The sequence below is a fragment of the Canis aureus genome, chromosome 36 (genome assembly GCF_053574225.1).
Source record: "Canis aureus isolate CA01 chromosome 36, VMU_Caureus_v.1.0, whole genome shotgun sequence".
NCBI lineage: Eukaryota > Metazoa > Chordata > Mammalia > Carnivora > Canidae > Canis > Canis aureus.
This window is the reverse complement of record NC_135646.1, coordinates 24,237,080-24,259,922: the sequence shown is the minus strand read 5'-3', so window position 1 is coordinate 24,259,922 and position 22,843 is coordinate 24,237,080. Positions and strand designations below refer to the sequence as shown.

Here is a 22,843-nt window from a genome sequence, read left to right as displayed (position 1 = left end):
GCCAGCACCAAACAATACATGTTTGTTTGGAATGTAGCCCTGGAACATCTTTAATAAAATTGTCAGAAAGGGTTGCAGAAGGAGAGGTGGGAGGGCGGTTGGGGTAAGTGGATAACGGGCAATGAGGAGGGCACTTGATGGGATGAGCACTGGGTGTTATACTATATGTTGGCAAATCGAACTTCAATAAAAACAGATGAAAAAAAAATTGTCAGAAAGTAGACCTGCTCTTGAAAGCACAAGGAATGCCACACAAAATCTAACCTAAGCTCCATGCAATTGTCAGCAGCATGGGGCACACACGTTGTATGGCACAGAATACTTGTTTCCTGGGAAAATCCACCTCAAGAACATAAACACAACAAAAATAAGGGCAATGTGAATCATCCTTGTGTATCACAGCACAATTCTTGGGTGTTTTTCTACCGTGTTCCCCACATCTGTTTGAATATATGCCTTAGCTCCCACCTTTGCACAGCTTTCTTTGGAATTCCACAGCTTCCCTTTTCTACTGCAAAGGCAAACCCTTAGTATAGGCCCTTTGCATAGTCTGTGGGCAGAGCTATTTCCTCCAGATTTTAATCTCCCCAAACAAAAAGGAGGAGGAGGAAAGCCAGCCAGGCTGCAATCCACACAGAAACACGTGCATGTGCTCAGATTCATTCTGGGGATTTGTCTAGCAAATACTCAAAGGAGAAAGCACATATTGGTTTTGGAAACCAGTTTGGTGAGATGTACCAAGCACACAGGTTTTCAAAAATGAATGCACTGACATTTCTAAATCCGATGAGATATTAAAATACGTAAGAAAATCGAGAGAATAATAGCACAAAACCACGTTTGCCCTATTTGCTTCCAATCTTTTTTAAATAAAATACTTCACAGAATTATAGTCTCTTTTTTACCCTTCCCTGAAAATACCTCTCATCAATCAGCCTGCTCAGAGGTAACTACTATTTGGAAAATGATAGGTTTCCTTTCTTTCCACGTTTTATTACATAGTCACAGTCATGTATCCATAGACAAAACATAGTATTGTTTTGCCACACTATTTAAACGTGTGTAAATACACACATACATCTGTGTTCGTTCATGTCAGTTTTAAGGAATCAGTTTTGCTTGTTCATTTTTTTTCAACAATAAAAATAATTAAAAGACAGCCAAATCTACTGAATTCATCCATAATACTGGGCCTGATTAGTCAGAAATCAGACTTCCAAGGCAATATAAGTGTTTTACTGGAGATGTCACTTTTCAGTAAGAACAACCTCCTGCATGGTTTTTTGTCTGCTGATAAAATCGCTGGACAAATAAACTTCCATGAGCACAATAAAGAAATTTGTTTGACTTCCTTGTCATAGTCAATCTAGTGAGTTGGTCATTCAAATTTTTATCTGCAATAGACTTTTAAGTACAGCTGGTATTTACCCGACAGAATCAGGAGTTCGATGATCTCTGCATCTCCCAGAAACGCAGCCACATGAAGCGGGGTTCGCTTCTCAGAATCCTGAAACAATGGCAAAGATAAATGACAAGTTAGCAGAGGCTGGAAGTGCCTTTTGTAGACATAGTACGACGTTTCACTCACTCTAAGGTTCCTGTTTGTGGGAGAGCGTGAAGGCCAAAACCTACTCAGGTGAGCTCTGGGTACACATTTCTCTCAGCATCTCCTGCAGTCACAAGTGCAAAAGATCCCGTTTCTGTGTGTGTTGTATTTGTCTCTCTGCTCCTTTTATTGCAGCCCAGCTCAGGTCAGGAATGGACTATCATGCAATAGATGATGAAATTCAATTTATTTTCAGACATTCCTTATGGTAAAAAAAAAAAAAATTCAAACCTTTCTACCTACTTTAATAGCAGTGTTCAAAACATGCAATGATTTGTTTTCTTTCTAAGGGAACATAGTGGAATTATTCACAAGGATATTAAACATTAAGAACAGCCCCTTTCTCCTTTCTATCTCTATTAACTGTTGCCTAGTTCACTGCCCATTCATGCAACTTACTGAACATCTACTATGTGCCAGGAACCAGATTTTGGATTCAGTCTTTGCGCTCGTGAAATTTACATTCAAGTGGAAAAACTGCCAATAGTCATGGAAACCAGTGGCACATGACATCATTTCAGATGGTGACAAAGGCTATCACAAAACTGAAACAGGTTAATGGGATTAAGGGACGGGGAGATGGAAACAAGATTCCTTAGAATGGTGGAACAAGGCCTTTCTGAAAATATTGACATTGAAGCCGAGAGCCTAGGTAGCTATTGCTATCTCTGTTTTACAGATGAGAAAACTGTGGCTCAAATAAATTAAGAAATTTCCTCCAGACCCCACAGGTATATAGCAGAGCCAAGATTGGACTTTTGCTTGTCAGACTTCAGTCTAAGTCCTTGGCAAAGCATTTAACATATTATGTTGTTAACATGATAAAATGCAGGGGGGAAATATTGCTTCTCCATCTGTAAACTGGAATATCTGATGAGAGAATTCAAGATAATGTAAGTAAATAAAGCCCTGGCAGTCATGAAGCTTGGCCCATGCACGCCAAGGGCTCTAGGCAAAGTTGTTTTGTGGTGAGCATAGATAGTTGTGTGATATCTTCCCTCCAACACTAAGAACTCCACAGGGTAAAGAACCGGTCTTACTCCCCTCTATCCACACAGTAGCAGCAAACTAGATGCTCAGCATAAATCAACCAAACTGAAATGGTCTATGTGCATTGCTTCTTCTATAAACTTCCATTGATTGCTCCACAACAGTAACCAAAGTTTGTAGCTATGTCTTTGAGATTTCTCCTAAAACCAGAATGCATTTTAGTTTCAAGATTTGTGAAGGTGCTGTTGATTTTAATCATCATTCCTGTTATCACTTGATTATACAACCTGTCCAATCACCCTCAGATTTGCCCAAGGACACAATTCTGTTTTCTGACAATTCAGGACCTCTGCTCTTTCTCAGTCTCTTTCAGACTAATACCTTCAGGCATTTTGTGACTCATTAATATCTAAAATATATGGCAGATAGGGGACATGACAAGAACTGATCTTCAAATCAGTCTATTTGTTAGGAGGTCTGATAAATAGGTTTTATGAAGGGTTGGACTAACTCTTAGCAGATAAAAAAAGAGAAGTCTGAATTAGCTGGAAATTTCTGTTGCAGGCCATTATTATAGATAAGTGGAAATAGGGCAGTCATGTAACTGTTCCATATAAAGATATACCATAGAAAATTCAGAAAGATATACAACCATGGTTAACCATCTTATAGTTGTCATACTTTCCATGAAAATAGAGATTCAATATCTGAAAACTTGAAAAATATTTTAAGTGTATTAATTTGCACAAAGAACCATACAAAGACCTGAGACTAGACTTTCACAAATGCTTTCTGTTTCTATTTCTATTTCTCCTATTGCCATCTCTACAAGCACTTCCCATCTTAGCTTCATAGTCTCTTTGAATTCCCACTATATCTATGAAACATTTCTCTTGAGTCTTATGACAAAAGTTATATAATTACATGTTCTTCTGTGAATTGAACTGGTTCCAGGGTTTGGTTCAACAAATTAAACCTTACCTAGGTGATTTAAACAAGGACTAACCCAGCCCAAATTATGACTTCATTTGACCTGAAGCAAAGTCAATGCTCTGTTTGAGAGCTTGGCCTCAAATAAAAAGCAAAGAAAACCCCAATATCTAAAACTGGTTGGTCTGTCATTAAAAGACTGGCTTTGCCGATTCTGTGGCACCTTTTATGACATGGCTTGTTCAAACTGAAGCTTTTATAACATAAAATGGGTGTGTTATGTGAGATCATATTGTAAAAATTCTTGATTGTAACAATCAGTGTTCCTGTTGACATGCATTTAAAGGTTTCTTGTAGCTTCCAGAACAACTATATCAATTGATACTCTCCTTCAGTGACATGCCATAGACATGTAACTACAAAAAAAATCTGTATTCAGGCAGCAGTTCTTTGGTTGTCCAAAGTATCAGAACTATATAAACAATTTCATGTGCTACTAAGGCCTTAACTAAAAAAGCAATGCACTCAACTAAAATAACAGTAACTACTGACGAAAGGTTATCAACACCAACACTCTAGCAAGGAACCTGAGGGATAGACAGGATCATGAGCAGAGAGCTAAATAACAGAGCCACAGTAATCACCATCCTCAATCAGGTCAAATCAGCCGGAAGGCTGCAGTTCATCCTCTGCCTACATATAAGTCCACTCTATTTTGCCACAAACTAGACAAATGGACAATGAAATGTAATGGTAGGAGAAGGAAGGGGAAGTCTGGGGAAGAGAGTATACTGGTCATAATACTAGAAAAATGTATTCTAGGCCAATGATACCCCTAGAGTATCTAGAAGAAGAAACAAAACCTAACTATAGAGTGCTTTAATCTTTTTTTTTTTTTTTTTCCCAAACTGCCTTTTCATCTCTTCTACTACTTGAATCTTATAACATCCCTATCAGGGGAGATACACCTTTAAAAACCTTATTGTTAAGTCTTATTATCATCATTTGAAAGATGATGGTGTTTTAGATCGAAAAGCTAAGGAATATAAACATTTGGAGAGATTGTAGGACTTGCCCAGCACTCAGAGATGGGAGATGAGGTGAAGAACTAGAACTGATACCCTCATATAGAGAAGAATCCTTGAGGTGGTCTTTTCTTTTTTTTTTTTTTTAAGATTTTTATTTATTCATTCATGACAGACACAGAGGGATGCAGAGACGTAGGTAGAGGGAGAAGCAGGCTCCTCACTGGGAGCCCAATGTGAGACTCGATCCCAGGACCCCGGGATCACGCCCTGAGCCCAAGGCTGACACTCAACTGCTGAGCTACCCAGGCATCCCTTGAAGTGGTGTTGAAGAAAGAAAGATTCTTGAAATGAATTTATGTTGAATAAAAAGCCAAACACTCTCACAGGTAGATGGAAAGGTAATGCCTTTGTCTAGATTCCTGATGAGGGAATAAAAGTGTCTCCACTGAGCATTTACATTCCCAGAATCTGTCCTCATGTGGTTTGGGGTTTTGAATTCACAATACCTCCATAGTCTAGGAACTTACAAGCTGAAAAATAGGCATAAAATTGGTTGTAGGCCATGAACATCCCTAGGGTGTCAAGAAGAAGAAAAAAAAACCTGTCTGAAGAGATGTGTCCTGATACAAGCAATTTAGGACACCCACAGTTAAACCACCTCTGAAGATGAGCTCACAAGCATAAGCCGCAAGACCCATGTGGAAGCAATTAACTATAAGCAAGAGTCAGCAGGCATAACAACCAGAAAGAACTTTAGATAACAGAAGAATCAGATAGAGATACAGATAATTTTTAAAATAATTTAAGATAGAAAAGACAAAGTCCAAGAAGAAAAAAAGATAATTTTTTTAAATGGACAAAATTTGAGGGAGAAACGTACAAGAAAAGTGTCAGAAAGCAGTATAAACACGTGATTCTGGCAATCATCTAAGACTTTGGTCTAAGAGAGATGAAAACAAGAAGAGTAAACAAGAAGGACAGGAGAAGAAAAAATAGGACAGTGACTTTGGGGTATGTTTTACACCCATTTATTCAGTCATATGTTCTAGACATAGACCTTTATTGAGAAGTTATTATATCCTGGACATTGTGGTAGATGTTAGGAACACAAAATTCAAAATATCCAGTTCTCACCCTAAAGAAACTTATAGTCCAGTTACCAGTTCCCATATCTAGGGCATCAGAATAAAAATAGTAACAGAGAAATAGCAATTAGTGATATTTATGATGTCAAATGACTTATGAAAATTACCGAAAGTGACAAGACAAAGGTCTTTGTGAATATTGCCCTGAAACCCACCCAACTCTGAAATGCTCTGGGCAGGAAATCTCAACTGACGAGAAAAAAATGCTTCTGAATTGGGAAATAGGCACATCTTGCCCAGGATTCCCGAGAAACCCTACTGGCTCCAGCTTATCTGGAAACTCTGGAAACCCAGGGCCAGACTTCTAGGTAGGCACAGAACCCTGTCTATATCTTACCAGCTGACTTAGGGATTATTTCTGGATCAAAATTAGAATCAAGGACCAGGCCAGGACCAGAGTGGCTAAGTGTTTTGCTCCACTTGCGTTCTCTGCCACCTGGTGCTCAAGTGGATGATCTGTGATGACCAAGAGCTGAAGGATGGTCATGGCGGTCTTGACAACATTCACGAATACAAGAGAAGAAAATTATTCAAAAAGTAAACACAGTAAGTTCCACATATATTAGACATGACCCATTAGTGTATTTTTTAAAAGATCATTCAAGTATCACAAAAAAGACCTTCTCCAATTACCCAGTAACTCCGATTCCAAATAGCCCTTTGAAAATAGATTCGGACCCATGAAAAGATGCAGGTTTCCCCAGAAGGAAGGAAGGTAAACCCTTCCTTTCTATGAATAGCCAGAGACACACACAGCCAGCTGGCGTCTGAGCTAAATTTGTAGTATGTCAGAGAGAGATCAGACGGAGGAAGTTTCTGTCGTCTGTTTACCAAAGGGGCAGATAAAAGAAAATAGGGAACTTAAAGTATGTACACATAAAGTGAGCCTGACATGGGCAGAGAGGCCATTCTGGCAGCCAAAAATACCGTGTAGGCAGTCAGGCTGAAGGGGCACCCCAAGCCTCTGCTCTGAAGATTAAAAATTGTTTATTATATGCTTTGGAAATTCTCAGCTAGAAGTGCATGACCTAATCTTCATTATAAGTATCTATTATACACTAAAACAAATATCCCTCCCTACATATAAATATCTTACATACCAAGACAGGCAGATGAAGCAATGTTAAGGAAACAAGCCCTGCACAGCCTTCGCTGGCATGAAATACAGAAGTTAAGTTCCAATTGTCAATCCAAACTCCTCCAAACAGCAAAAAAAGCAAGGAAATAACTGACAACTTAGGCCCAGCAAGCTTAATTCGATATTGAACAGAGATCCCTAGAAGCAAGATGATGTCTAAAACAACTCCAAAAACAAAATAGTTACCTTGGAGATATTTCAAATCATGTGAAGAAAAGAGCTGAAGACATGTTATAGATTTGAATCAAACAAGACTCAAAATGGGAAAGATGCTTAGTCTTCAGGTGAGGAATTACAAGACATTTGTAAAGAGGAAAAGAAAGCAGAGAAACGAATGTCATATTTCTTTTTTAAATTTTTGTGTTTACTTTCAAGTTTTAACATCTCACAAATACAGAGAGGTACAGAAAATAATGGATCTGTGTGTTCCCACCAGCAAAATCAAACAAGTTGACATTTTTCTATATCCGCTTCAGAATTCTGTTTTAAAAAATAGCTTTAGGGGTAAAGTGCCATAAGTATTGTGACTTGCAGTGGTTTAGAAAATAATGTGAAGTGTGTGTGTGTGTGTGTGTGTGTGTGTGTATGAGAGAGAAAGAGAACGAGAGGGAGAGGAGACAGATTAGACTGTTTTCAATTCTTCACTACTACAAATGGCGTTGCAATGCATATCTTTGTACGTGTCTCTCTGTGCATATGGATGACAATTTCTCTGGGGCAGATACCAAGAAAAGGAAGTGCTAGATCTCAGTGTATATACATATTCAACTTTATTAGGTATTTTCAAATAGCTTTCAAAAATAGTTTTACAATTTATACTCCCTAGCCATAAATTTGTTCCTTTCCCCAACATCCTTGCCAATATTTGATGTTACCAACGTTATTACTTTTTGCCAATATAATGTGCCTGACATGATATTTCATTGTTACTCTGATTTGCATTTTATTATACACAAGTGAATTTAAGGTTCTTTTCATGTGTTTATTAAAAGTTTTGGCTCCTTCAACTATGAGTTGCCTGTACATATCCTTTACCCACTTATAAGTTCAGTTTTAGTCTTTTTCTCATGATGTGTAGTTTTTAATATATTGTTGAATTCAACTTTCAGTGAAAAGTTGTCTTTCACCCAGACACAGCAGAGATGGATCAATGTCTACCCCAAGTTACCATAAAAGAAAAATTTAGATTTATATTCATTATTCATCTTCCATGCATGTACTATCTTATGGAGCTGGATTTTCCTTTGCTGGAATTTTCTATGCCTCAAATGTGACAGCAAATCTCTGCCCCTATATACTTCCAGCATCAAACAACTTTTATTCTATCATCACTCTGTTGGCATTTAGCCCAACCCATTTGAATGTAACATGGATGTATGAAAAACACTAGTACATTTTGCTATATCTAAACATGTTCAAATTATAACTCCAAACCTCAAAACTATATATAATTATTAAAACTAAACAAGAATAACTCAAAAGCCATTTAAAATGAAGGTAAAATGGGGCGCCTGGGTGGTTCAGTGGGTTAAGTGTCTGCCTTCAGCCCAGGTCCTGATCTCAGGGTCCTGGGATGGAGCCCCACCTCAGGATCCTTGCTTAGTGGGGAGTCTGCTTCTTCTCCGCCCACTACCCTTGCTTGTGCATGCTCTCTCTCTTTATCTGTCTCTCAAATCAATAAAATCTAAAATAAATAAAATAAGAGAAATGGGAATTCCAAAGATGCTTTGATTGTATATGCCTTAGGTAACTATTGGATATTTTTATTATGCCAATTTTTTCAACATAAAATAATGCATATTAAAAATTATATAAGACATTATATATTCTCTAATTTGATCCTTAAAACACTGCTGTAAGGTATATATTCTCATCCCCATTTTACAAAGAGGAACTTGAGATTTTGAGATGATAAGCAACTTGATGAGAGTCACACAGCTAGTAATGGTAGCACTGGGATTCAGAACCAGATCTGATTCCACTGCTCATGCTCTTGTTGACTCTCTGAATAGTTACAAGCTTTGGTAAATAAAATGAAAGTTATTTTTCATTACAATTAACATTCTTGACCTAGTACTGTAGACCTAAGGACAAAATTCTCATAAGTAAAAGTACAAGCAGGCAAAAAGAATAAAGTTAGAGAACTAATACTACCTGATTTTAAGATTTATATAGAGCTGCAGTAATCAAGACAATTGGGTATCAGTTCAAAGACACATATGTGGACAAGATATAGGATTTTTAAAAATGGTAAAAAGGCCAACTGGTGAAAGCATAGCCTTGTCAACAAACAGCACTGAAACAATTAGATATCTGCATGCAAATAAAATGAACTTTGATCTGTACCTTGCACCCTAGACAAAAATTAAATCAAGATAGATCACAAAACTAAATTTAAAATCATAAAATGTCTGAAGGAAACACAGGAGAAATCCCTCATGACTTTGGGTTGGGCACACATTTCTTAGACATAACACCAAAGCATAACCCATAAAAGAACAAACAGATAAATGTATTCCATCAAAATTAATAACTTCTGCTCTTTGAAACACACTGTTAGGAGAATGAAAAGATAAGCCACAGAGAGAGGAAGAAAACATATTGGATAAAATATTTCTATCTAGAATGTACAAAAAACTCTCAAAATTCATTAATATGAAAACAAACAATCCATTTAAAAAGTAGGGGAAAGATTTGACCAGATATTTCACCAAGGATATACAGATAGCAAATAAGCACATGAAATAATGCTCAACATCATTAATCATGAGGGAAGTGCAAATTAAAATTATATAGTTATTAAATTGGTTAAAATTAAAAGGACTGATGATACCAAGTGTTGAGGAGGATGTAGAGAAACTGGAACATTCATACACTGCTGGCAGGAATACAAAATAGTACAACCACTTCAGAAAACAGATAATTTTCTAAAAAGTCAAGACTGACCTACTATATGATCCAGATTCTTAGGAATTTACTTTAGAGAAATGAAAGCATATGTCCATACAAAGATTTGTACATAAATTTTTACAACAGTTTTATGTGTGATAGCCAAAAAACAGGAAACAATCCAAGTTTCCATCAACAGATGAATGAACAAATCATGGTATGCTCATATAATGGAACACTACTCAGCAATTAAAGGGAACGAACTATTGCTGTATGTCACAACGTGGATGAATCAAAATAATTATGCCGTGTGGAAGAAGCTAGCAAAAAAAGAGTACATACTGTGTGAATTCCTTTATATAAAATTCTAGGAAATGCAAACTAATGTACAGCAACTGAAAGTAGATCAGTTGTTGCCCAAGGAGGCTGGAGGAGAGGTTGGAAAGGGTGGGGGTTAAGGGCCATAAAGGGGCACAAGGAAGCTTTTGGGCCAATGGTATGTTCATTATCTCGATTGTGGTAATGGTTTCATGTGTAAATATGTCAAAATTTTGCAAATGGTACACTTTAAGTGTGTCTATTATATTATCATATGTAAATTACACCTCAATAAAGCAGAAAATACATAAGCAGGCAAATAAAACATTCTGTCATAGGGCATCTGGCTGGCTCAATCAGTAAACATGTGACTCTTGATCTCAGGGTTGTGAATTCGAGCCCCATATTGGGTGTGGACATTGCTTAAATAAATAAAATTTAAAAAAGCATTCTGTTGCTTGGGCAATATAAAGAAGAGCATATTTATGAATTAAAAAAATATGCCTAGGCAACAAGGTAAATTCAGTCAGTAGGAGAAAATAGCAGAATTTAATCAGCCAATAATGTGTTAATTTTTAAGGCAACTCATGTCCAGCTCGCGTATAGTCCTTAAAAAAGAATAGGGTGTTAAAGTCATGCTTTAAAAACAGGCACAAGCAAGAGTTCTCTTCAAAATCCCTTAGAACACTTATATTTCCTAAGCAAAATCTTTGACAAATATGTATTGAGTAAGGATATAGAAAATAAGTCCAGAAAATCAAGTACAAGTGGGAAGGTGGATGGTCTATGCCTAGCCTGTGGGCACAGTGCAGCAGGTAAGTAGTCAATTACCAGGGGACTTTTGGGATCTTACCACAGTGCCCAGAGATTCCCAAATGACAGAAGCCCTTTTAGACTGATTTCTGCCTGGGGAAATCAATGGAGTGCCAACTATTTGTTCCGTTGCCCTGACTTCATTTGGTCAGGAACACATCTTGAGAGTAGAAACAGAACATGGAAAAAGCTTCTAGTCTTCTAGTCCTACCGAGTGGAAAACTGGCCAAGATGCTTGTACTTTTTTGTCTGTGAGACAGTAATAGACGTTAAGCCACTGCAAAGACATCATGAGGGGTGTCTGATGAAAACCGAAGAAGGTCTCAGAGCACTACCTCCCCTTGAATCCTGAAAGCTGATAAAGTTCACAGCTGTTCTGTGCAGCATCCCAAGCATATTAAGAAGCAGTGTCTTTCATTTAATGCACTTGTTAACTAGTTTTTTTATGAAGAAATCATAATTCTTGTACATGTGGGAATGTTTTACTGCTAAGGGTATTTAAGGAAACTCATAGATTAGAGCTCTTTTGGTTCCAATGAGGTGAGAAGTCTAGTTTCAGTTAGGGCCCCGCCTTAGGCTCACTGCCCCTTTTAATTACTTCACTAACCAACTTATTCAACAAAACATAGGTGCCTAAGATGAAAGGCAGAAAACAAACAAAACAATTGGAAAATTATCTCCTATGGATTAAAGAGTGAACACAAAGCAGCTGCTAGCTTTTTGCACCTATAAGGGGCTAGCAAGCGTAAAAATTCATCATCAGGTAAAAGACCACACAGTGTCAGAACCAAAAGCTCAGAGGAGGAAGCCTAAAATCTAAAGTATTAGAACTGGGAAGCATTAGAGACATCCAGAGAGTTTAAGTGATTGGCTCAAGGTCAGATGGCTGTTAATGGCAGTGGTGGAACCCTTCATTCATACAAATGACAAAATATTTCCTAGGCCCTTCTATGTACCAGGCACCACGCTCTGTCCAGCCTCAAAGAACCCCACTCTCTTGACTATAGGCAATGGGCTCTTTACTATAGTAGACTAATATTCAATTAATCATACCAGTCAGCAAAGAGCAGACACACACACAACACACTGTTAGAAAATGTCAGAGAGAGAAAGAATGAGTGTGGTATAAAAGGAGACAATGCTCAAAGGCGTCTGCTCTAGATACAACAATAACTTAGTTATTGGGTCTGTTTCTCTCTCTCTCTTCTCTCTCACCCATTTGGGTGGAGTGAGGGGAATTAAAAGCAAAAACTTATAAAAACAGTTTTTGCAGTCATAGAAAATCATCCTAACCAAAATGATTACATTTTTTTCAGCCTCCGGGTAGCTATTTCAGAAACAGAATTTATATGTAATACTGATAGTAAAAATTACCAACACAGTTATCTGGACATATCAGATTGGCTCAGTGTACCAAGATGGTTACAACGATTACCTCTGGGTGAATAATGTTATGGGTGTCCTTCACTCTTTTGCTTCTTTGCCTGTATTTCAAGACTTGTACATTATGCAGTTCAGAGACAAGAAAATACAATTCCTTTTGTAAATAAGAAAAGATTTTCCTGTTGAAAAAAAACAGTCTGCTCTAACAAGAGCTAGTTTTAACTAATTATATGTAAATTTAAAGCACTGGACCTAATTTACTGTTAGAAGCCCTTCATTACCTTGTAGTAGGTTTTAATATGCGAATGTGTTTCTTTGCAAATGACAAAACATTATGTTTGTGACTAAACACGGGAAGCTTGTGATTTGTATAATGCTCCATAGAGTTGCCAGACTGCTGTCCTACACATCACTTAATTCTTTAGAAAATCCAGGAACGTTAATCAAGCAAGTATTCTTATCCCTATCTTATAGGACAAGAATCGAGGCTGATTCTAAGAGTTAAATGACTTGCCCGAGTCCTCTATGCTTTCCTTATGAACCAGCAACATTCCTTTTCAAGGAAAAACCTATTTCCACCCTCCTCATGGCCTTTGGAGGCCTTTGGTTCTACTGTGATTATTTTTGTCAAGTGACCTGCAGGATAGGGACACACACACACACACACACACACACACACACACACACACCTTCATTAGAGGCATCTTCCTGCGGCCAAGAGTGTGGACTCTGGAATCAGAGTGATCCAACTTCAAATCCTTCCTCTACCACTTATGAGCTGTGTGACATTGAGCAAATAAAGCAACCTCGGAGACTCATCTCCCTTTTCTGTAAAATGAAAATAGGATCACCTCTCTTACAGGTACAAAGTAGATGTCTAGTAAATATTAGCCATCCTATTATCGTTTTTATTACTGACATCCTCAAAGCTTATCCTGATTTTTTCAGTTTCTCTTGGGACTTATACAAAACAAAAAGGAGATTCAGAACAGTTTCTAGAGAAACAATTTTATTGTTAAGAAATGATATTTGTTTACCAGTAGAAGGGCTGAGGTTGCCTATGCAAAGCTGGCCAATAGCAGTGCTCTGCTTGCCTCTTCTCCTGCCTAAAGCAAAGGCTTGGCCACTGTATCCTGTCCAACCTCAACCAAAGGTAACCAAAGCCTCTCCCAGACTCCAGAGCTGCGCCTTGCAGGATTCATCCTTTATCTCACAGAACTCACAGTGGAGTCTTTTCCTCTCATACAACCATCTATACATCCACACCTCAGCAGCTCTAAATCCTTGCTCAGAAAATATCCTTGCTGCCTTGAAAGCCTCTTTCCTCATATGTTCTCTGTAGCTCGGCAGAGTCAGATGTGGTTGCAACCTGGACAGATGGGAGCTGCCCTGGGGATTTGGATGCTATGCCCTTTCTTTCCTCCCCCAAAGCTGTAAGCCTTTGAACCAGGTATTCCCAAGCTAAAACACCCTTGCCAAATCTTTCTGACAATTGATAAGAAAGTTTTGCACCTATGCTATCAATACAAGTTCACCTTATTAACTTATTAGAAATTAACCACAGACTTGTCTTTTTTGTTTAAAATTTTATGTAAATCCAATTTGCCAACATATAGTATAACACCCAGTGCTCATCTCATCGTGTGCCCTCCTTAATGCCATCACCCAGTTACCCCACCCATCTATGTCCTTTCCAAATTGAGACAATGAGGTAGAAAGCCAAACACACTATAAAGACTCCATATGGAACATTCTGCTTAGTGAGGGTGGATTGCAAAATGGCAATCTTCTCAAGTCCCTTAATTACAGACTGATAATAGTGGTCCCAGAACGTGGAGAAGATTGTGTAACAGTGCTTCTTGGAGACAAGAGATATGTGAGCTGTATCTCTCCACCGCTAGGCAATCTCAAATAAACCTATACCACTTGAGAACAACCATCAGAGAAAATGGTAACAGGGGATGCACTTGGCCTTCATAAACTTGGGCTATAAAGGATATTTTTCCCCAAACTAACTTTAATTCACTGTATTTCCTGGCTAACTAGTGCTTTTTCATGTGGGTTAAGACCCCCTTAGGATCCTCACTCAACAATCTGGCTTCTGGCATCCTAGACAAGAATGGGGTCTTCTCTCAGAAGACCTCAAATACCCATGTACACTAGAGAAGACACAGAGATATAGCGTTCCACTGACAGATTAAATACTAATATATATTTGAGTGGTTTGCTTGCTTGTAATTATCATCTTTTCTCTATTGAACTTATGTATTCATGAAAGGGAATGCTTTTTAATTTAAATGTATCTTATCTTGCATACCATATGTATTTCTGAAAGTGCTCTAAACATTATATTGTGACAAACTGATTATTTTCCCATTGAATTATAAAATAATGATTAGAATACAAAATAAGACACAGATTGAATCAGATGAGGGTCCTGGAGCATTACTTCTTGGCTGCTCTAGATTTGAGGTCTTTGTGTCCCTCTCTGGGCAATTTGACCTCAGGATGGAATAGACCCCAGGCATATCTCACTAACATGTTAGCATTCTATTTCCTATAGATAGGGAAACTTAGCAGCTCACATATTGTCATAATATCATGACTTAGAGGGACTACTCCTCCATCACTCACCACCTATCTACTAGTCCCACAACTGCTGATATACTTCATGCTCAGCCTTGAAATTCCCCAGAAGATCCCATCACCATCAGTGATCCACCTGGCTAAATGGCTTAGCTCACAGTATGTTTTGATATATGATATTTTCCTCCCTATAATCCTTAAATAAATGCTAATCTTAGATCACTCCCCAACTTCATCCTTAAGAAGATATTCTTGGGTTTTAAGCATAACTGTTCTGACATGTTCTCTTCCCATCCTAAATGTGACAAGATGTTTAGGCTTCCACTCCCTGAATACTGCTGGAGAAAACACAGAAATCTATGACCACTGGCCTATTTCTTACCTGCCATTTTATGTCTAAGAATCTTTATTTTCTGCTGCTAGGAACCTGATGAGCTTCTTCTACCTTTTCTCTACTAAAGCAAAGACTGCTGACTGTGGTGACTCCATGACCAAAAGGCAAGTTGCAGATAGATGAAAATGTGGAAGTGTGATGCTTTGAGACACTCAACACAAAACCATTCCCTCTTGAGAAGAAGTAGGTCATCTGACATAAGGATTTTTTTTAATTGATGAATTAATTTTTTTAAATTCAAGTATAATTAAGGACATTTTATTTCAAAGTCACAAAATAGGGAGCCACTGATTTAGGGTTCAGGAGTCACCTGGAAGAGTGTCACTTCACTCAAATATCAGCTCAAATGCCCATTCCTCTGAAACCTTGTCGGATTCTCTGCACCACACCCCCACTCTACAGTTTCTATCATGGCACCATCGCATCTAATTGTCCACCCTTGTTTTCCCCTGCTTCCCACTAACCAGGCTTTGGCCTCAGGACAGAGATAGTCTTTTTCATCTCCGTACCAACCTAGCACTACCCCTGGCATACAGCAGGTGCTCAATATATGTGTCTTGATGGAATAAAAAGGAGTAATGTCTTGATTTATCTTAGACTCTTTATCAAAACCTACAACCCAAAAAGAAAAGAGTCTGTATAAAGATGGCCTGAAGGTTTCTGTAGTGAGACAGAGAAGTGATTGTCTATAAGGGGTTGGGGATGCCAAATAGTCCGGGTGGGTGGGTGTCATGGCTGTGTGTGGCTTTTGCCCACCTCTAACCTTGATTGAAGATAGCAACCCCCTTGGTCCATTACAGATGAGGCCTGGCCTTGTTTCAAAGCTGTTTGTGATGAAAAGCATAGCACAAGGAATATAGTCAATAATACTATAAAAGCGTTGTATGGTGACAGATGGCAACTACACTTATCGTGGTGAGCACTGTGTAATGTAAAGAATTGGTCAACCACTGTGGTGTGCACCTGAAACTAATATAGTATGGTTTGTCAATTACACTTCAATAAAAAAAAAAAAAAAACTTAAGCTGTTTGACCATCCCAGAACCTTCAGCCCCATCCCAGAACCTTCAGCCCTTCCAACTTCCTATCCATTCTGTTGCTTTCCGCTGGGGCCTGGGGCCTGTACCTTCCTTACCCAGTATGTGGGAAGGCGTGCTAAGAAGCTGGTACCAAGGAGCTGAGGCTCAGCTACTGTTCCTTATCAGTTCAGCTCACCTATGCTCCCTCCAACGAAGGCTGCCTGCTGCAGAGTTCCAGTTTCCATAACACCTCACCTCCAATAAGACATTAATGTCTATGGCTAGGCCACAAATACCAGTTCCTGGGACCCTAATGACTTGTGGAAGTAGGGTGAAAAACATTGAATTTTTTTAAAATGTGGAACATTTATCCCCTTTTCTCTGGCTAGCCCAAACCTGTGTATGAGATGATTAGAGGCTCTATTAAAATCAAACTGCTGGTATGGTTCCAGGCATGGGAAACCTGGATGTTGGAACAAAGTCATAGAAAGTAGAAGGCGTGGGTTGGTAACTTAACAGGCCAGTGCAGGCCCAATGCTAGGGCAGGCTGCTGGGGATGGAGAACACTAACACTATTTCTTAAAAGGAGAGGGTTGGATATTTAAAAAAAAAAAAGAGAGAGAGAGAGAGAGAGGGTTGGGAAAAAAACAAACAAAAAAAAAAAAAAGGAGAGGGTTGATGAGAGTACAGTGGGGGAATGGTTCCACCAAAGTACTTTATAAAGGACAAAAAATGGATGCAGGGTCATAGCTGGTACCTAACTTTTTTTTTTTTAAAGATTTATTTATTCATGAGAGATACACACAGAAAGAGAGGCAGAGACACAGGCAGAGGGAGAAGCAGGCTCCCTGCAGGAAGCCTGATGTGGGACTTGATCCCAGGACCCTGGGACCAGGCCCTGAGCCAAGGCAGATGCTCAACCACTGAGCCACCCAGGCGTCCCAGTACCTAACTCTTCTAAATTCGTCAAGAGTTTCCCAACAGGATGAATTTCCCTGAGGCTGAGGTGTGCTGGGAGACCCACATCCCAGACCAGCCATGTCACTTAGCTAGGACCAGAGTTCCTTGAGAAATTTTACTCAGAAGGTGAGAAAGGACTTTACTTTCAACCTGCTTGAATGGGGGCCTCCTCCATTCCTCAGGTCCCTGGAGGTCTGGGTGCCAGGACCCTCTCTGGCGGCACAAGGTCAGGAGTGTGGGGAAGAGGGAGCTGCCGTAGAGGGGAGGGAAGAAGCACAGCTGTGTGTTCCTGGAGTTCCCAGAAGCGCCTGACACAGGAAGCCTTTTTCCTCTGTTCTCTTGGGCCACACTGTGGGGTCAGGCAGGTCACGCACCCCCCCCAGCTGAGGGGTGGCTCTCAGGACAGCCCTTCCCACAGCACTGTCCCTGAGGAAGGAGGGAGCATGTGCAGTGATGCAGCCCAGCCTCCACCTACGCACACAGTCCATTTTCTTTTCCTTTTTTTTTTTTTAATATTTTATTTATTTATCCAAGGGAGACACTGAGAGAGAGGCAGAGACACAGGCAGAGGGGGAAGCAGGCTCCATGCAGGGAGCCCCATGTAGGACTCAATCCCGGGTCTCCAGGATCATGCCCTGGGCCGAAGGCAGATGCTCAACCACTGAGCCCCCCAGGCGTCCCTCACACAGTCCATTTTCTATGGGAGGAGGTCATCCTGCGACAGGATCCTGCACCCCCCACTGCTCCCCTCCCTGCACCCCTTGCTACCCACCCTCAAGGTGCTCACCCCTACCCCTGCCACAGAGCACTGCCTTTCCTGGCCCTGGACTCTGCTCGGTAGGCCTGCTTCCTCCTCATTTCCTCCACCCCTAAGATGATGGACCTTTTTTAGCCCTCAACCTCCCCGGAGGCCCTCCTCCCAATGCTTTCTGAGCAGTCTCTCTCAGAAGTAGTAGTCCCTCCCTCTGTGGTCCCCAGGCTTTGCCTACACTTAGCTGATTCTGCCCTAGATTTTAGCCACCTCTAAGGATGGCAGTACAACGTGGTGGTTGCTGGAGGCAGGAGGACCAGGTTCAAGGACTGACCCTGCCACCTAGACCATATGACCTCGGGCAAGTTACTGGACTCTCCTCTGAGCCTCCATTTCTTTGTCTGTAAAGTGGGAATAAGAATAGTACCCACCTCCTGGGGCTATGTGAGATGGAACAAAATGATGCTAAGAAAGCCCTTAGCACATTCCTAGTATATGGTGAGCAATCAAGAAACACTGCCCAATGGTTATTTAATCCATGTTTTCACTCTTTCCCCAACATGCCCATTCTGGCTGGCTGATAGAAAGGAGGGAGAGACGATAGGGTGGCGAGAGAGGTGGAGGAGATGGGGAGCACCCATTCTCAACTAGATTCCAGGGTAATCAAAATGGCACTATCCAGATAGGAGGAAAGAAATAAGTCCAAGGTCCAGATAAACATCCTCTCTAGTAGGTCCTGTGACTAGAGATCTGTAGGATCAGATGAACAAAATCAAGATATGCTCAACATTGTAGGAGGTGACACCTGACGGAAGAACTGACCAGACAAGCCTTTCATCTTCGGTGGACAAATTCTAATTGCTGCCACAGTTACTTGTAATTACCAGGATGACAGAAAGGTGGAGTGAGCACCAACCACAGTGAGTGGGACACACAATACGTCTCCTTTCCTTTGGGCAAGCACCTGTGAGCAGCTAGGACTAGAGATTGGTAAGAAGAACCCTTGAACCCTAGAGAAGCTCAGAAAATGCTGTTCTGTGTCTAAGAGACAATGGACAAATTAGCCAAATGCTTGAGTTTTCCTGGGAGTGACTCACCATTCAGTACAACTTGCAGAAGCGTTACTAGTAAGAGAAGGTGCTGGCATCAAGAAACATTCAGCCTAAAACTTTACCCAATGAGAGAAATGTTTAGTAGTAACTGTGAGCATGCATTTATATGTGGCAGCAATTTAAAATTGGACTTATTTTAGATAATGCACTTAACACATCGATTACGTACATGCTTTGACTCGCTTTATGAAACGAGAAGGATTTTCTAATAATTTTTACAATGGGCCTGGAGAAAGAGGTTTCAAAGAAAGAGAAATGACACTGTGCTAGCCCGTAAATTTAGCCTCTACATTTTAGTAGAGGCAATAAAACGTATATTTGGAAGTTTTTATCTATACCTCTTTTAATCTACACCAGAGCTCAAAAATTAGACCCCAAATCTGCTCAGAGACCGTGTTTGGCCAGCATAGAAGTTTTTAAAATCTAAATTTGGATGTCTTTATTGGGGCACAAATGCTCTAGTTCAGCACAGCCGCCCCCCACTCCCACCCCCTTCACACACTGGAACTTCCTGCTAGACTGAAAGCTTTGGAGTTGGCAACCGGGATCTATCCTTTTCCTTCTAAGTATGCTCATGTCTTTGGCCAAAAGCAATACAATTTGGACCAAATGAATTGCAATCCAAAGACATGTTCTGAAGCACATGTAATGCCATAAACTGTTCAGGGCAGTTTTTCAGGGGTAGGCATTGCCATAGGTTCTGGGGGTACAAAAAGAATTCCTGTACCGTAAGGGATTAAGATACAAAAATAACAAAGGCACCAAACGAAATTGAGGAATACTGAAAAGAGGATGTTGTGTGATAAGAATATGCCTCCAGGAGTTGCTGATTCTAGGCAAAAATTAAATTCTTTAGAAAGAAACACGCTTAGAATAGAGAAGAATCATCAACGTTGATTGGGTTCTTAACATGTGCCAGACCCTGAGCTAAGCATTTTCCATGGATTATGCTCCGAGTGTGTAGGAACTATGAGTATCCGCATTTAACAGATAAAGAGGCACAGAGAGGTTAGTTAGCCCAAGGTCACACTGCAGCTGGTAGACAGCTGACTCACAGCTGGAATACAGGCAGTTTGGCCATCAGAGCTCACTAGTCTATCTCAAGAACAACCCACTACTATGCTACTTTGACTTCTTGCAAATATCCTTTAGGAACCTCAAATTTTCTTTCTAGTTTAAGGTGCATTGAGCCTCTTGTCTGATTTTCATATCCTGAGAGAAATCACATTGCCCAAGAAAAAAGTAGAACACGTATAAATGATGTTTCATTTTCAAGCTATCAGAAATTAATAAATTTAGCGATTTAGTTTACAAATCAGTCTCCTGTGAGCTTAGATAGTGTGAATCAATTCCCCAAATTCTAATCACTCTTTGCACGGAGCTGAGAAAAATCAAGTTTCCCCAGGTGATTTGTTTGCATAACAGTTTCAAAACTATTAGCTATAAGGTATAAATGCCCCATCAATGAAAAAAGCAACTTTTTGAGCACAAAATTACTTATTTAACTAGTCATTTAAAAGTTTTGTGAACTCACTACTATATTGTTATATTTAATATTCTGTAAAATGCACACACAAATATATATTAACAATTTTTTAAGAAATAGAAATAGGAAAAAAGAATAGAAATCGGTATTCAAGGGCACCTGGGTGGCTCAGTCAGCTGAGCATCTGATTCCTGATCTCAACTCGGGTCTTGATCTCAGGGTTGTGAGTTCAAGCCCCACATTGGGCTCACGTGGAGCCTACTTTAAAAAAAAAAAAACAAAAAAACAAGAAGTAGATATTGTACTGCCCCCAGTGAATCATCTTGCACACTTCCTTGGATGCCTATACTTCCCTTTTTGGAATCTGCTGCCTTAGATCAAAGATCTTATTTAGAGCTAATGTGTTACAATCATTGAAGGTTACCCCAAACCCAAATCAAGAATAATTTCCAAACCTGAAGCACTGTGCATTGCTAGCTGATGGACGAAGCCCATCAGAATGGACCTAAGAGTTGAGGTCTTGGGAAATCTGTGTCCATGTAATGTTTAAATAACTCAAACCTGCTCTTATTATGTCCTAGTTTGTAAACTAGGACCGTCATGAACTGTGCTTGGTTGCTTCACCTCTCAGGGCAAGTGGAAGAGAATGGAAAAATACTTGTTTACCACATGACTGGCTCACAGCCAAAGTAAGAATATCCTTGTCATCTGGCTTAATGCAAAACATCCAGCTCTTCCCTTTTACCAGACTCTTCTTCCCCGAGGCAGATTATCCCCGAGGCAGCATGCTGAGCACAGCAATCCCTTTCTTATCTAGCATTCTATTAAGCAGAACCTGAATTCAGCTACCTGTCCCGTATAATTTAGAGATTCAAGATCTTTGCAATGACGACTCGCCTTTGGAGCCCTGAGTGCCATGTCAGAAGTTCAACTGCCCTGTCGGTGCCCAGCTGTGAAGAAGGGCCTGCACCCCGTGGAGAGGCCATGTGTAGGTGCTCAGGCTGACAGCCAGCATCACCTGCCTGACACGAGAGTGAAGACATCTCCAGATGATTCCAGCCATCATCTGTCAAGGCCCCCCAGCTGACAAGTCTTTCCAGCTGAGCCCAGACATCCCAGAACACAGGGAAGCTATCCTGCTGTGCCCTGTCTTAATTTCTAACCCACAAAATCCATGAGCATAATAAAATGGTTGTTTTCACCAGTAAATTGTGGTGTGGTTTGTTACACGGCAACACTAAAGGTCTCTGTGAGAGTCTGAAGTGCTCTCTGAATTATTAGAGAAAGACAACACTATGTTTAGTGTTAAATGGCCTTATTTGTTTTCTAATTCAGGGCAACCAGGCAGCCATGAATTTGTGATTTATACAGGGCAACTCTCTAATAAGAATATTTATTAAACCCCAGCATCATTTATTTTGCGTACGAGCAAAAGGCCAGGATAACGGTGGCTATGGTCATTTCACTGTCTCCTGAAAAGTAACTTTTGTTATGTCCCCTCTCTCAGAAATGAATTGGTACCTCCTCCTCCTTCTCCAGCTCTTCCTCTTCTCTGCTGCTCAAGCCAGAAGCCCAGGAGTCATTGTTGGCACCTCTCTGTTGAGCCTCACATTTAATCCATCATCAAATCCTGTAGGATCATCCTCCTTCATCTACAGGGAAGCAACCCAGGTCTCCCTACCTCTGGTAGATCCAAGCAATCAGTGTGAGCGGCGCCCCCTAGAGCCCATGAGTACACAGAGGCCCTGATCACAGCTGTTGCCCCATTTCTACCCTGACTCCAGCCCCCATCTCCCTGCTGCTCTCACAGCATCTGCTCTTCCCCTCACACTCCTTCCTTCACACAACACAACTTTAAATATTCACCAGAGCCTCCTGCACTTAGAATAAAACCCAAACTCCCTCACTCAGTTCTAACGACCTGGCCCTTCCTTGTCTCCTGTCCCATCTCCCTTTCTTCCACTTTCTCTCTTGCTAACTGCCCTCCAGCTACACAGGCCTTCTTTCTGTTCTGGGAACTTGCCACTTTCCTCTATCCCATCAGGGCCATCACTATCCCGACTAAAACATTAACCTCCTCTTCTTAGGGCCCTCAGTTTTTCATAGCCTGTCTCAGCTTCAATGGCACTGCCACCTCCCAGAGATCTTTCTAGACTACCTTTGGTTTAGTATCATAGTACACTGTTGGTTTCCTTCATAGGGGTCTTCCCAACTTAAATGGACTGACTACCTCATTTCCTGTGCCTGTTTGCTGCTTGCTTTTGCACTATACTGTGAGCTCCTGAAGGCAAAGAC

At 40.3% G+C, this 22,843-nt stretch overlaps 1 protein-coding gene and 1 long non-coding RNA gene across 18 annotated transcripts in view; one reads left to right on the top strand and one right to left on the bottom strand.

Moving 5' to 3' along the window:
- The window catches only part of ANKRD44 (ankyrin repeat domain 44), a 340,062-nt gene that overhangs the window by 185,055 nt on the left and 132,164 nt on the right, over positions 1 to 22,843 (bottom strand). For all 17 annotated transcript variants that reach the window (XR_013373234.1, XR_013373237.1, XR_013373238.1 and 14 more), the window contains exon 3: positions 1,429 to 1,507. Coding sequence is in view for 11 of the 17 variants with exons in the window: in XM_077885633.1 (XP_077741759.1) it covers positions 1,429 to 1,507 (79 nt within the window). In the remaining 6 variants the exon portion in view is untranslated. The remainder of the gene's footprint in view (positions 1 to 1,428; positions 1,508 to 22,843) is intronic.
- On the top strand, positions 1,382 to 21,757 carry LOC144306228 (uncharacterized). Its single transcript, XR_013373249.1, has 2 exons — positions 1,382 to 1,636; positions 21,416 to 21,757. It is a non-coding gene; the product is annotated as an uncharacterized LOC144306228 (long non-coding RNA).